Source organism: Zingiber officinale, chromosome 4A (assembly GCF_018446385.1).
Source record: "Zingiber officinale cultivar Zhangliang chromosome 4A, Zo_v1.1, whole genome shotgun sequence".
Classification (NCBI taxonomy): Eukaryota; Viridiplantae; Streptophyta; class Magnoliopsida; order Zingiberales; family Zingiberaceae; genus Zingiber; species Zingiber officinale.
In genome coordinates this window covers 132,717,767-132,730,844 of record NC_055992.1, presented here as the reverse complement: position 1 = coordinate 132,730,844, position 13,078 = coordinate 132,717,767, and the positions used below count along the sequence as shown (strand labels likewise).

The following is a 13,078-nucleotide window of genomic DNA, read 5'->3' as shown; positions in this document are numbered from 1 at the left end:
GCACCGTGGAAGTGGGATGAATCTGTTTTAAGGAATCTGCGTTAAACGCAGACCTCGACTCCTCAATTCTTGTACACTCTACACTGACACTCTATTTGGAATCCCGACTACTCAGTTGGGCATTTGATCGACTCGGCTACGTGTTTCCCTACTCGGTCGACTTGCTTCCCCGACTCGGTCACTTGGCAGTTGGACTCGATCACTAGGCACTCGAAATTTTTGACAGAGGACTCGTCAAACAAGACTCAACACTCAACCGACAACTTAAAATTATCAATTCAAATTTCTCAACAAATAAATTTAAATTTAATTTATATATTCAATATTTTCTCAAAATCTTCGACAACATTTTAACAATGGAATCGGTTGGGATTCATCTGCTCACTGTTGGTAGTAGACTGTCGGCCAGATTTAAAATCCTCAGGAGGAGATATATTTAGAGGAATATTCTAGCAGAGACAACGTGTATTTTTACAGAAAAGATGATGAATCTCACCCGGGGCTTTTTTTTTTTTTTTTTTTTTTGACTGTCCATGCAATTTAGAACGGAGATACGTCCGATACACAAACCTTTTACATGTAGTATGTCAGATAGGTTGAAAATCGACTCGATCAACTGTGCTGCGAGACCAAGTGTATTTTTTGAAACGTCAGGAGAAAGATTTCATTTCGAGCACCGACGGTGACGCGACTCTCGTAACCTACCGTTCCTGTATCGTGTGTATGTGCGGTCACCGCTCGTTGCTGTCCAAGCGGGTCCGTTTCGATTCCGTTATAAGCGCCTCGAGGAACGAAATGATTTAGAGAAAACGAGCTCTTTGACGACGGCCATGGAGGTTCTCTCTATATAACTCTGCTCACGCCCGCTTCATCGCTTCCAGACTTGGAGCCTCTTCTGACTAGCTTCCACTGGAATCCATTTGATCGCTTCCAGGAGCCGTTCCAGGGTGATCGAGAGGAGGGTGTGTATAATCGGCCGAGATCGGCTCGATTTGGGGGTTTTCCGATGGCGTTCTTCAGCGGGAACAGGCCATTGTGCTACTACGATCGAGGCGAGTGGCTTAAGTTTTGATGGAATCGATTGAGTCCACACGTATCTCCGGCGTCGGATCGGGAAGTTCCAACACCTGCGCGGCAGAGATCGCCGAATCCTTCCGCTTCGAGGAGGAGATCCAGAGCCTGATCGTTCACCCTAATTTCGAGGCATCTCCTGGAGGCTCGTTCACCGCGCTGCTAGGCCTCTCCGGCAACCAGGCTACGGGGCTCCTCCACCAGCAGGGCCACGCCGCGGCCGCCTCTTCCCCTGCTGGCGCAGCCGAAATGCGGCGGTTCCGCCTCGGCACCGATCGCGCGATGGGTGAGTTCCGCCTTCCGCTCGAATGCTCCTCGGCGTTCCCTTCAGATGCTGCTCTCGTCGATCGCGCCGCGAGGTTCTCTGTCTTCGCATCCGAGGAGTCCCTCGCGTCGAGCTCCGGCGGCGGCATCTCGCCACGGCTGAAGGTGGAACAGCTGGACTCCGAGTCGCTCAATTCCGTCCCCGTCCCCGTCCTCCCCTCCCCAAAGCCGCTGCGATCACCAGCGAAGAGGAAGGAAACGTGTGAAAAAAACAAGGTACACAACCCAACCCGCTTCCTTAGGCCGTGCCCAATATTGAGACATTTCCCTCTTTCCGAACGCAGGCCAAGGGAACGGCAAAAAAAATCAAAACCGCTGAGGAAGACCACGACCCAACCAAGGCCACAGCCACAGAGAAAGACACCGCCGGCGACAAGCTCCCCTACGTTCACGTCCGCGCTCGCCGGGGACAAGCAACCAATATCCACAGCTTAGCGGAGCGGGTGCTCCACTATTCGTCGATTAATTAATGACTAAATTACTTCATTTAACTATGGGATTATCACTAATCCTATTCTTTACATTTTATAGGCTCGAAGGGAGAAAATAAATGCGAGGATGAAGCTTCTGCAAGAGCTGGTCCCCGGTTGCAGCAAGGTTCGTGATTTTCTCAATCATTCTCTTTGGACAAAAAGGCGATAACGCTCGCCCCCAGTGCCCTCGTGGACCTTGCCCAAGGCGATCACGAGGGGGGTTAATCATGGTAGCCGAAAGGATTAAGGGCGCAGTGGGTTGAGGGACACGGGATAAGGGATTTACGCCCTTGCTGCCGCCGCGATTCGAACTCACATTCTTATTGGACAAACTTCTACGTCCTAACCATTTCGGATACCCCCGTGGGGCTTCTCAATCATTCTCTTGATTTGATGGCACGAGTTCCCTAATTGCCATTCTAATCACACTTTGATAACATAGATAGGCTCAAAGTTTCTACCTTTCTTACGCTATCAATTTTGCAAGTTACTTCATTGTTAAGCAAAAATGATCGATTCTCAACCTTTTAGTCGGGAATAAGTTTTAGTAGATGAGAGAGTGGGATGGGATGGTGTGTGCATTGATTTGTTTGGCCCATAGAGCATCTTGTCGGCTTGTTTCTGTAAGCTACACTGTCTGTCCTTTGACTGGGACATAGTTGGTGGGATTTGGGCATTCTCCTTCCCTCATAGGCCCGCCTAATGAATTCGAGTTTATTTGATAGAATTCAGTGCCCATCGTGCATATTTAAGTCTAAGCCACAGTGTTAAAATTTCTTATTATTTGCTGAAGCAGAGCTTTGATTTCTGTTAAAACTAGTGATCATTGACCTTCTTCCCGTTCGCACCCAATCCTTTGGCTGAACATAAACGGACAACCTTAAGCTTAATATTTACTTTTGGATGTCTTTTCTATTTGTTGAATTAATTCTACGAGTTGCATGCTCATGATGCAGATAACAAGTACGGCTTTAGTGCTCGATGAAATCATCAACCACGTCCAGTCCCTGCAAAGGCAAGTCGAGGTATACCCTTCTTCGCTGTCTCTACAGCTAGTTGTCTCTTCCCTCACCTACGTGTAAACAAATTAACGCTATATTTCATGATCAATTGAACTCTTTCTTTCTGTTTATTCTCAGTTCTTGTCGATGAGACTAGCAGCGATCAACCCACGCATCGACCTTAGCTGCCTCGATGCCTTTTTATCTACTCAGGTAACGATCTATCTCTAGAACATACCAAAATTATGCCTTTCTCTCTCGGAGCGCACAGTGAGTATTAAATGCACGCTCCCGTACGTATGGGCCCTCGTTTTTTACTGACAAAAGGTTTCACATTGTGCTTTGACACATATACTGCGGTGTTCGCAGTACGGAAGAGAAGCTCTGGACTTCGATTCTGGGCAGTGGTCGCTGTATCCCGCCGCGGCAGACGACGGCGTGCGGCGACTACTGCTGCCGCGGCAGCAGCAGGTCTGGCACCTCGACCTTCTCCGCCCCCAGCAATCATTCATGGCGTGGGAGAGGGATGCGACGGGCGAATCGCCACGCACTTCTCTTTCCTGGATCCGCGACCTCTTCCCTCTTCGGCTACGACGCCTGATCCGGTTCAGGTAATTTTCCTCAATTACTATTGCATCCGTCATTCATGAGGATAATTAACTCGTGCAATTAGACATTTATCTTCAAAACCAAAAGTTTCCTTTTAATCCATATGATTAAAAAATGCCCTTATTTTAACATTTGTCAAAATAAATATGAAGGGTATCCTTTTAAAAAAATATATAAGTATTATAACTTTTAAAAGGGCATCCTTCTTTTAAAATTCATCAAAAATAGTATGTCATCTATTATTTGATACAAAGGATGAACGGCCAAATGCCAGTAGTATCCAGGGATCGCGAATTCTCGCTGCGGTTTGGCATCGCAGAGGGCCCAAAGCTATAAATGTTTGCTTCGGGTAATGAGGAACCTCCTCTGGTCTAATCTTTTTCCATTTTGACCTTGAGACGATTGATGGAGTGCTTGGACGACACAATCGTTTTTTGCCAACTTCCTGCAATGGTCCCCTGGCCTTGCAGATTTCCTCTACAACTCTCTGTCGTTTTTCCTCGGAAGAAAAAAATGCACGATTTCATAAATCTCTACTCTACCTAATAATCCACAAGTGGTACAGCAAAAGATTAATGGATTGGTTCGTTCTTTAGATCGAAAAAGGGTATTACTAAAGGGCATCCTGTGGTGTCGTGTGAAAAACTTGCTAGTTGATAGGGTTTTTGTTTTTGTTTTATAATTCAAGTATATTGGGTTTCGTTCGATTAATTCGAAGTAATTTTTTATTCATTTATTAGATATATTTAGAACCTAACTTATACCCCTTTAGAAATACTCTTAGAATATTCATTCTATTTAGAATTTTCAAAAAACAGTCAAAATGGCACTATCATATTGGTGTAAAGTAATTGTTATAATATGAAAAAGGTTAATTATTTAATTTTAATCAAAATTATTATACTAGATTACTATTATATTACAATATTTTTTATAATTGGATCAAAATGAATAAGTAGTTACTATACATTATACAATAGTATGATATTAATTAGTAGTAGTAATTATTAAAAAGATTATTGAAAATAAAGTTATTTTTAAGATAAATAATATAATGAGTTTTTTAAAAATAATAATTTGTGTAATTTAATAGACCCATTGGATTTTTGCCCATCTAAATTTTGATCTGTCTGGTGGGCGCTAGTTGATAGGTTTCGTTAGTTTTTTTTTTTTCGTCTCTTTCGTAATTTATACTTTGAATTGATGTTATCAAAATTAGCTGTGATCTCTCTTGCCTTCATCTTATCACTTATGCTATAGTTTTAAATCAAGTTAAGTGGCCGGAGGCTACTGACGGTGGGCAGACTGTATGGTGCCGAGAAGGAGGTGACCCACTTTCGACTGCCTAGCTCGATCCAAAATTATAACTTAAGTGGGAAGGTGAATACAGAGGAGGTCACAACCAATTTTATCCGTATTCTTACTGCGATTCGATATGCAAATTACGAAAAGATTAGAAAGAGACTAGAGATTGCAGACCATGTTGGAAAATTAATTTGGTGACAATTAGAGATAAGACTACTATTTCATGGGTAGACTGTCGTAAATCAATTTCTCGAGTGAATGAGAAATTAATGTTTAATAAAAGGTTGCTCCGGTATGATCGGATGGAAATTTGATTCGCATACGAATTGGATTCATGGATAAACGCTAAATCGAGTATGTGGAACTATTAAGGGGTATGAAATTATAATTAATTTCATTGATTAATTTATTGATTGATTAAAAGATTAATCATTGTGATATTAATTAATTGATTAATTAATATTTATAATAAATTAAGTAAATAGTTAATTATATTAATCAATTAAATTAATTATAATGAAAAGGTTTAATGAAAAAGTTTAAAAGAAAAGACACATCCTATATCCTTTCATTTTTTGGAAGAAATCTTTCACCTCTTAAGAGTAATTCTTATCCCTATAAAACAAGCTTCATTCCTTCAACTCAAATCACTCAATTCTTACTCAATTCTTAAGTTGTGAATTCTCCTTTTGGGTTCTATTCTCTCTCTCCTCTCTTAAGAGTTTCAAAGCTTCGAAAGTTCGATAGGACTTGAAATTTGGAGTGCTCTTATTTCGAAATGCAAGTCATTGTATCTTGGGAGACGATTGCCAATAAACCGTAAGCACCTGGGCGAGGCAATATCGCCTTAAGGAAAGAAGGCCTAGCCTTCACCTCGATCTTAATACTCTTATCCTTAGGGATAAGTTTATCTAAAGGGGTGTTAGTTAGAGCCTTAGAGTCAATCATATGATGATTGTTATATGGACTCGTTGTATCATATTCTTATGTATATAAAGGCATTTCTTTTTGGTTATTATACTTACTTGTATTGGTGCCTGTAAAGACTACCCTTCTTAACTATACTATTACACTCTAAGGATGACCGTTACTTGACTACTAACTCTACTTAACCGGTGTGATCGAAACTACGAAGAGTCTCTACCGAAAAATTTCGGCAGAGTCTCCCCTGTACTGGTGACCATAATCATTAATACATAACATAATATATACAGCCACAGGCGGCTGGAACATTTATCAAACAACTACGCAGTTTATAAGACACAACAACTAAAAAAAATAAACTATTCTAGCAATAACAAATGAATGAAACTCCAACAGTGGAAAATAACCAAACTAATAATGCGGAATGAAAATACAATCTAAAAAGACATAAACCATAAGGTACAACTCAACTATTTCTATCCACTAAACATGAAAACTCAAAACTTCCCAGGTCTCTCCATAGTCCTGGCATCACACATCCAGCCGTACCTCCTTGTCGCCTTCCTTTACTAACACTTTTCTTTTCCTGTATCTGCAGTAAGAGGAAATGCAAACTATAAGCAAAATGCTTAGTAAGCGCTATCTAACTCACAAAATCTTGATATGCATGTACATACATCCATAACATGATCTAACTGATTACTTACTGAAGACTACTCATGCTCCTCTACTAATAAAAGAACAAGACATGCTGAAATGCTAAACATGTAAAGCTACTCATGCTCAGAAAATAGCAAAGAACAGTAAGCTAATCTAAATAACATGCTAGCATAAAAGAAAACTCAACTTGCTGATTTTAAAACAAGGTGAAACTTAATTCATCTGTTCTAAACTTATTCTTTAACTCACTTGTTTAAAACTTATTCTTTAATACTTTGTACTTATGTAAAACTTGCTTTACTTGTTCAAAAACATATACCTATAATACTTCAAAATAATAATCAACTTCTTCTTGGACCCGGCAACTGTACTTGCTTTTACTTTTGTAACGACCCGACCCATTTGGCGGCCCATTTGGCAACCCTCGGGTCGTCGACCGTCGGCCGTGCCGTTACTACTAAGTTATCTAAACCTAGGGACGACTATGGGAGCCCAACCCAAGGACAACTGAGAGTCCAGTACAGTGCCACTGATAAAAGTAAAATACTTGTTATCTTTTAATACTTCTAATATATAATGCCTCGGCATTTTCTTTAGCACCTTGTGTGCCAAAATCCCTAAAGTCTTGACTTTGGGATCTACTTAAGGTCTTGGTCTTTTCTTTCTTTTCTTTATCTTTCTTATACTTTTCTTAAACTCAAAATTTGTAACTGAAATGCTTAATGAAAAATCTGCATTGTAATGCATATTAAAAATCTGCACATGCACTACTTAACAAAAATCTGCACATGCTCTACTCAATAAAATCATCACTACTCTACTCAATAAAAATCTGTATACTAGCTTAACCAAAAATCTATACTGCATACTTTAAAAATGAGGATTGTTCTTGCCCAATGCATAGCATAAAAAGATCTAACCAGCAAGCATAAGGCAAGGCTGTTCCAACTAATTAAGAAAGCATCATAAACTAAATCGGAAACTGAAATCTTATATTTAAATCATAATTCAAGTTTTCACTTTTTACCTCAGAATGAACTTGAGTTCAATGACAGTGAAATTCAAATGAACTACGCTTGAAGTCAATGCTACAGTTGCAATAGATCACAATGTCCTGATCCAAATATCCCTAGGTGGCTATGCTAATTAGTGAAACTTCTAACCGTGACAGCTTCCATGCACTCACATTCTAGTAAAGTCTTCAGTAAAGCTATACCAAGCAATGAAAGCAACATAGTAAACCTAAAGATAATCAAGTAGATCTTGACATAAAACTCTATCTAAATAACAAAATTTCCATATGAAGTTGCTTCTCTTTCCATTACTCTATATCCAGATTCCTTGATCTTCACTAAATCTACCTAGGCAACCAATCTAAATTACCAAAGCCCTAGGAGCCATCTTGTACAACATGTTCCGGAATCAAACAGGAAATCTAAATCCCTAGCAAATCCTAAATTCTTGTACAGCACATTCTGAAAACAACCGAATGCCTAACAACCAAAATTCTTGTACAGCATGAACCGAAAACAAAGAAGGAATGTACAGCTTAATCCGAATCAAAGAAGGAGAACTATAGCATGTTTCGAAATCAAAGAAGCCTAACAACCATCCTGCTAAAAGGCTACTGCATACAAAGGAACTCCAATCTGAATCTTATGAAGGCAAATTCAGGTTCAATACAGCAGCAAACAAAGGAACACAAACCTAAATTCTACATGTTCCGAAAGCATGAAAGGGAGGCTAAATCCCTAACCATAATTTCTGTGCAACACAATCCGAAACAAAGAAGGAAACTAAAACTCGAAACTAATTCTCCTGTTCTTCATGCTTAAACTAAATCAATCCTTCTCTTCTTTCTTTGGGCTCACGGCAGCAAACAAAACCAAAAAAGAATCAACAACAGAAATTAAAATCCCTAGCAGCAAGCTACAAAAATCAACACAGTAGCAAGCTTCGGAATTCCTGAACACAAAGATTCAAAACCTCAAATTCACAGCAGCAAGGCAGAAAACCTCGGAACTACTCTTACCGCAGGTGAGTGAGCAACTTACATTAGGTTTCTTGGACTTACAGCCGAAGAAACGATCCTAGGGTTTCAGGGAAGCTCGTGATCTCGGCGTTCCCTTCGTGTACGCGCGTCCTCCTCGACAAGGTGCTCACGAGCTTCTTTTTCACTGTCGCTCGAGAGGAGAAGGCGCACGGGAGGAGGAGATAGAGGTGAAGCCCTAGCCCTCTTCTTCGTTTCTGCCCGAGAGAAGCCGACGTCGTCGCCGCGTGCGAGAGGAGGAGAGGGATTGAGAGAAAATTAATTCCTCTCTTAACTTAACCTCTTTTTATAACCTAGGGTTACTTTTAGGTTCGATCATTGCTTAAAATATTTCGCACCTTACCTTTTCACGAAATACTCGTGGCACCATTGGTTGGCTGCGTTTCCGCCGACCCCCTGGTCGCGGGTTCAAATCCTCAGCCGAGCCTTTTTCTTCCTCTTTTATTTTAAATGTTCCTAACTACCGCATAAATATAATTCGTCCCTTATATGGTTAGTAATGACCGCTTGCCCACTTGGTTAGCTGGGTTTTGACCGGGCCAAGGGTCGCTGGTTCGAACCTCGGCTTGGACATCTTTTTGTCAAAACTTCCTTCGTTTAGTAAAAATACCAAACGACCTCAACAAATTACATAAAAATACTCTAAAATTTTTTAAAAATCTCTAGAATTTTTATAAAGTATTTCTAAATATTTTTAAGAATATTTAGAACTCGAAATAGGAAAATTTGGAGTGTTACAGTGCCAAATAACTAAGTATAATAATGTCCTTGAGTAGAAGGTTTTTATCTATATCATCGATTGGTTGAATCGATAGTGAAATGATATAGAGAACACTACTCTTAATCATTGCTAGTCAAGTATTAACATTCAGGGGCAATGTTAATACGACGAGACTATCATGTAGGTCAACTCGATGACTTGATCTCACAAGTCATGGATATAGAGATATCAAGTTGACACATGAGTATGAATTGGAGAATGTATACTGAATGACCCGTTATGAGAAAGTATCATGGATCGTTATATGAGTGTCATATACTTTCTCATGTGGCTATTAGTATGACTATTAGTCCTTGGACCTGAAGTCACCATGGTTCCCTACATAAGGAGTTGCATACTTTGACTTCGTCTGTTGGTGCAATATTCCTTAGGTCAAGGTTGACCTGGTTGACTAAGCTTGAATTAACTCAAGCTCGAGTCTTGATGTTTGAGTTTCGATATTTGACGATACATAGAGACAAGACATGGAGATTGCAGGTGCAATTGTTCATGTGGTGAGATTGTGAAGGAGAGCCAAGTAGGTCAAGGTTGACTGGAAAATCCTGGTGAGTGAAGCCAGGTGAAAGTCCTAATTGGGAGGTTAGGCAAACTAGAAAGTCCTGGTAAGTGAAGCCAGGCAGTTGTGGAAAGTCCCGGTGAGTGAAGCCAGGTGAAAGACCTAATGAGTGAAGCTAGGCAGTATGAAAAGTCCTGGTGAGTGAAGTCAGGCAAAGGAGAAGTCTGTTGAACCCCGTGGTAGTTTTGATGTGATCAACCAAGTTGGTTAGATCCTGCGTTTTGTCTGATCCCTGTGTCTGAGTGTGCAGGAACTTAGGAGCACAGGAAGTCGAGCGGAAGACGCAGCTGGCGAGAAGGACAGCACGGGAAGGGAGCCGACGGGCTCGGTGCGTCCGAAGGACGGGAGAGCTGCGGAAGAGTACACCCGGTGGGCGAGAAGAACGTGCGCGGCGTTCGAGGGACGTAAAGCCGGGGAGGAAGCCTGCTCAAGGAGAAGGCCGGGAATTGGGTTCGGGTGAGCCCTATTCCGGTAGGCCGCAATCACCCAAGGAGCCGAACCGGAACAAGTCAACTGGATGTTGACTTATCAATGGTTCGGTCGACCGAACCCTTCTGTATCCGAAGCCAGCTGTTGGTGACACGTCAGAAGCCACGTCAAGCAACCAACCGTTGGGGAGCTGATCGGTCGACCGAACCTTCTGATCGGTCGACCGAACCGAAGTCTATCCAGAGACCAAGTCGAGCAATCTGATCGGGCCAACTCAGTAGAAGACCGTTGGCAGATCGGTCGACCGAACCCAAACTCGATCCACAGAGACTGCACCTGGACGCGAAGCTTAGCAGGTACAACAGGTTCGGTCTACCGAACCTGGGGATCGGTCGACCGATCCCTCTCGAGTCAAACTTGATCCCGAAGGATCAGGTGAACTGAAAAGCTCGAGAACCCCTATATAAAGAGGGTCTCGAGTAGCTCTTAGATATATCGAAAATAGTGAACGAATACGAACGATCTCGAAATACAACTCCTGTACTCTCATTTCCTAAGCAACAGTTATGTGCTCTTCAAGTGTAAAAGTCTACTCCGCCTTCAGAGAAGGAGACTTCTTTTAGTGCACTCTCTTACTGTCTTGGATTAACAACCTTCTTGATTGTAACCAAGTAAATAGCTGAGTCTTATATTTCTGTTTATGTTAGTTCTGTTGAATTTCATAACTGTTGCTTTGTTATTTAAGTTGAAAGCCTTGAGGAGGGTTTAGTTTTTATTGCAGGCAATTCACCCCCCTCTTGCCGGTCTCCGCTGCACCAACAAGTGGTATCAGAGCCCAACAGCCTCAGAGGTACTAATCGCCATCTGAAGCACAAAGATCAGAACAATGGCCGGCGCAAACATCCATCCCCCGAAGTTCGACGGAGATTTCGCTACATGGAAGCGAAAAATGGAGGTATTCTTTAAAACAGATTTTGATATTTTAATTACTATGAAATATGTTTTTGCAGCTCCTAAAGACAAAGAGGAAAACACGTAGAGCAAGAAGGAGCAAGCCGACTTCGTTGCCAACGGAAAAGCGGAATTCCACCTCCTTAGTGTTCTGCCACCTCAGGAGGTAAGCCGGATCGGAAGTTACGACTCTGCGAAAGATCTCTGGGAGAAATTCCTGGAGCTTCACGAGGGTACATCCGAAGTGAAGCTAGCTAGGCGCGACATCCTCCGTAACCAGTTGACGAACCTCCAGATGAACCAAGGCGAGAAGGTAGCGCAGCTCCAAGCAAGGATCAAAGAACTGATCACGCAACTAACCAACCTTGGAGAAGAAGTAACAAACCGGGATTCCATCCGATACGCGCTCAACGCCTTCCCGAGGACTCCAGAATGGGCATCCTTAGTAGATGCGTACTACATCTCTAAGGATCTTGAGGTAAGTAGTTTAGAAAATTTGTTTTCAACTTTCGAACTTCACGAATATCGAATTACAGAAAATCAAGTAGAAAAGTCGAACCTCAACATTGCCCTACGAGCTGAAAAGGACGATCCTGACTACGAAGCGACGATTGACGAAAACGAAGCTGCGTTAATGGTAAAACGATTTAACAAGTTTTTTAAATCTAACCAATTTAGATCGCAGTCAAGTAAACATCGTCAAAAGAGAAGGACAGTCCGTTGCTACAATTGCAACGAAGAATGGCACATCAAGGAGGACTGCCCAAAATTGAAGTGCAAACAAAACGAGAAGACAAAGACCAATTACAAGAAACCAAATTCCTCAAAGCACAAAAATTTGAAGGCGACATGGGACAACTCTTCATCCTCCGAGTCAGAAGTCGAAGAATTCTCGGGACTAGCATTGGTGGCCAACCACCTCTTTGAAGATAACTCAGACTCAGAGATGAGCATTCATCAAGGGGGAGAGACAGAAGAGGAAAGTTGCGATGAAGGGGGAGCTACCGACAAACAGGTAAGTAAGGTTCGTGCCCTAAACCCTAAACAGTCTTTTGAGTTTATTAAAGCTTTATCTAAAGATCTATTCAAATCAGAAAAAGAAATTGCTAATTTAAAAATAAGTTTGGAAAATTTAAATTTGGAAAATGAGATTTTACAATTAGAAAATACAAAATTTAAAAATAAAATTGAAAAGTGATTCATGCTTAAAGAAATTTCCAAGTTCAAAAATTAAGATTTATGAAAAATTAAATTGGTACATTAGAAACCATCACGGTCAACTTAGAAAAATACCAAGAAACTATATACCCCCTAAGTATCTGACTAACCCAGTTGGAAGGAACCTCTATTGGGTTCCAAAATCTGTACTTAATTAATCCTTTAAAAATAAAAGCTTCAAAAGAGAAAATTAAACATGGATTTTCCTAATGCGGCTTTGACTAGAAAGTGGTTGTTGCTCCAATAACCAAGAAGGCCTAGTGCCTCGCCACTACCTGGAAGCCAAACTTAGAAATGAACTGTTTAATTAACGTTTTGACAAAAGCATTGAAAATAAAATTGAATAGTGCTTAGAAAAAGTGTTTGGGACTTAGAAATTTGTTTAGAATTTTTTAGAAAATTTTTAGTTGCATTTTGAAAAACATTTTGACACTTAGAAAATGTTTAACGTTGAAAATTTTTTTTTCTTGGATGTTAAAGACTTAGGAAATTTTCATTGAAAATCTTTTTGTCCCCATTTTTGCTGTGATCAAAGGGGGAGAATAAAAAGATAAGTTCAGTTGGGGGAAATTTAAAATTTTTTATATATATTTTAATGTTTCAATTTAGTTAAAAATTACAAATTTATGCCTGAATTATTAGTTTAGTAATTTTCTTTAAATTACTATTTGTTTGGTTTACCCCTAACTTGAACTTGGTTGATGCACATTAAAAAGGGGGAGATTG

General features: G+C 40.8%; 1 protein-coding gene across 1 annotated transcript; it reads left to right on the top strand.

The window, feature by feature from the left end:
* Positions 1–781: 781 nt before the first annotated feature.
* LOC121971305 (transcription factor bHLH48-like) lies at positions 782–4,269 on the top strand. The gene is made up of 6 exons (XM_042522499.1): positions 782–1,611; positions 1,680–1,838; positions 1,927–1,992; positions 2,825–2,893; positions 3,008–3,082; positions 3,239–4,269. Exons 1-6 carry the CDS (start codon positions 1,072–1,074, stop codon positions 3,482–3,484), a joined length of 1,155 nt encoding a protein of 384 aa, XP_042378433.1. The 5' UTR covers positions 782–1,071; the 3' UTR covers positions 3,485–4,269.
* The last annotated feature ends 8,809 nt before the right edge of the window (positions 4,270–13,078 follow it).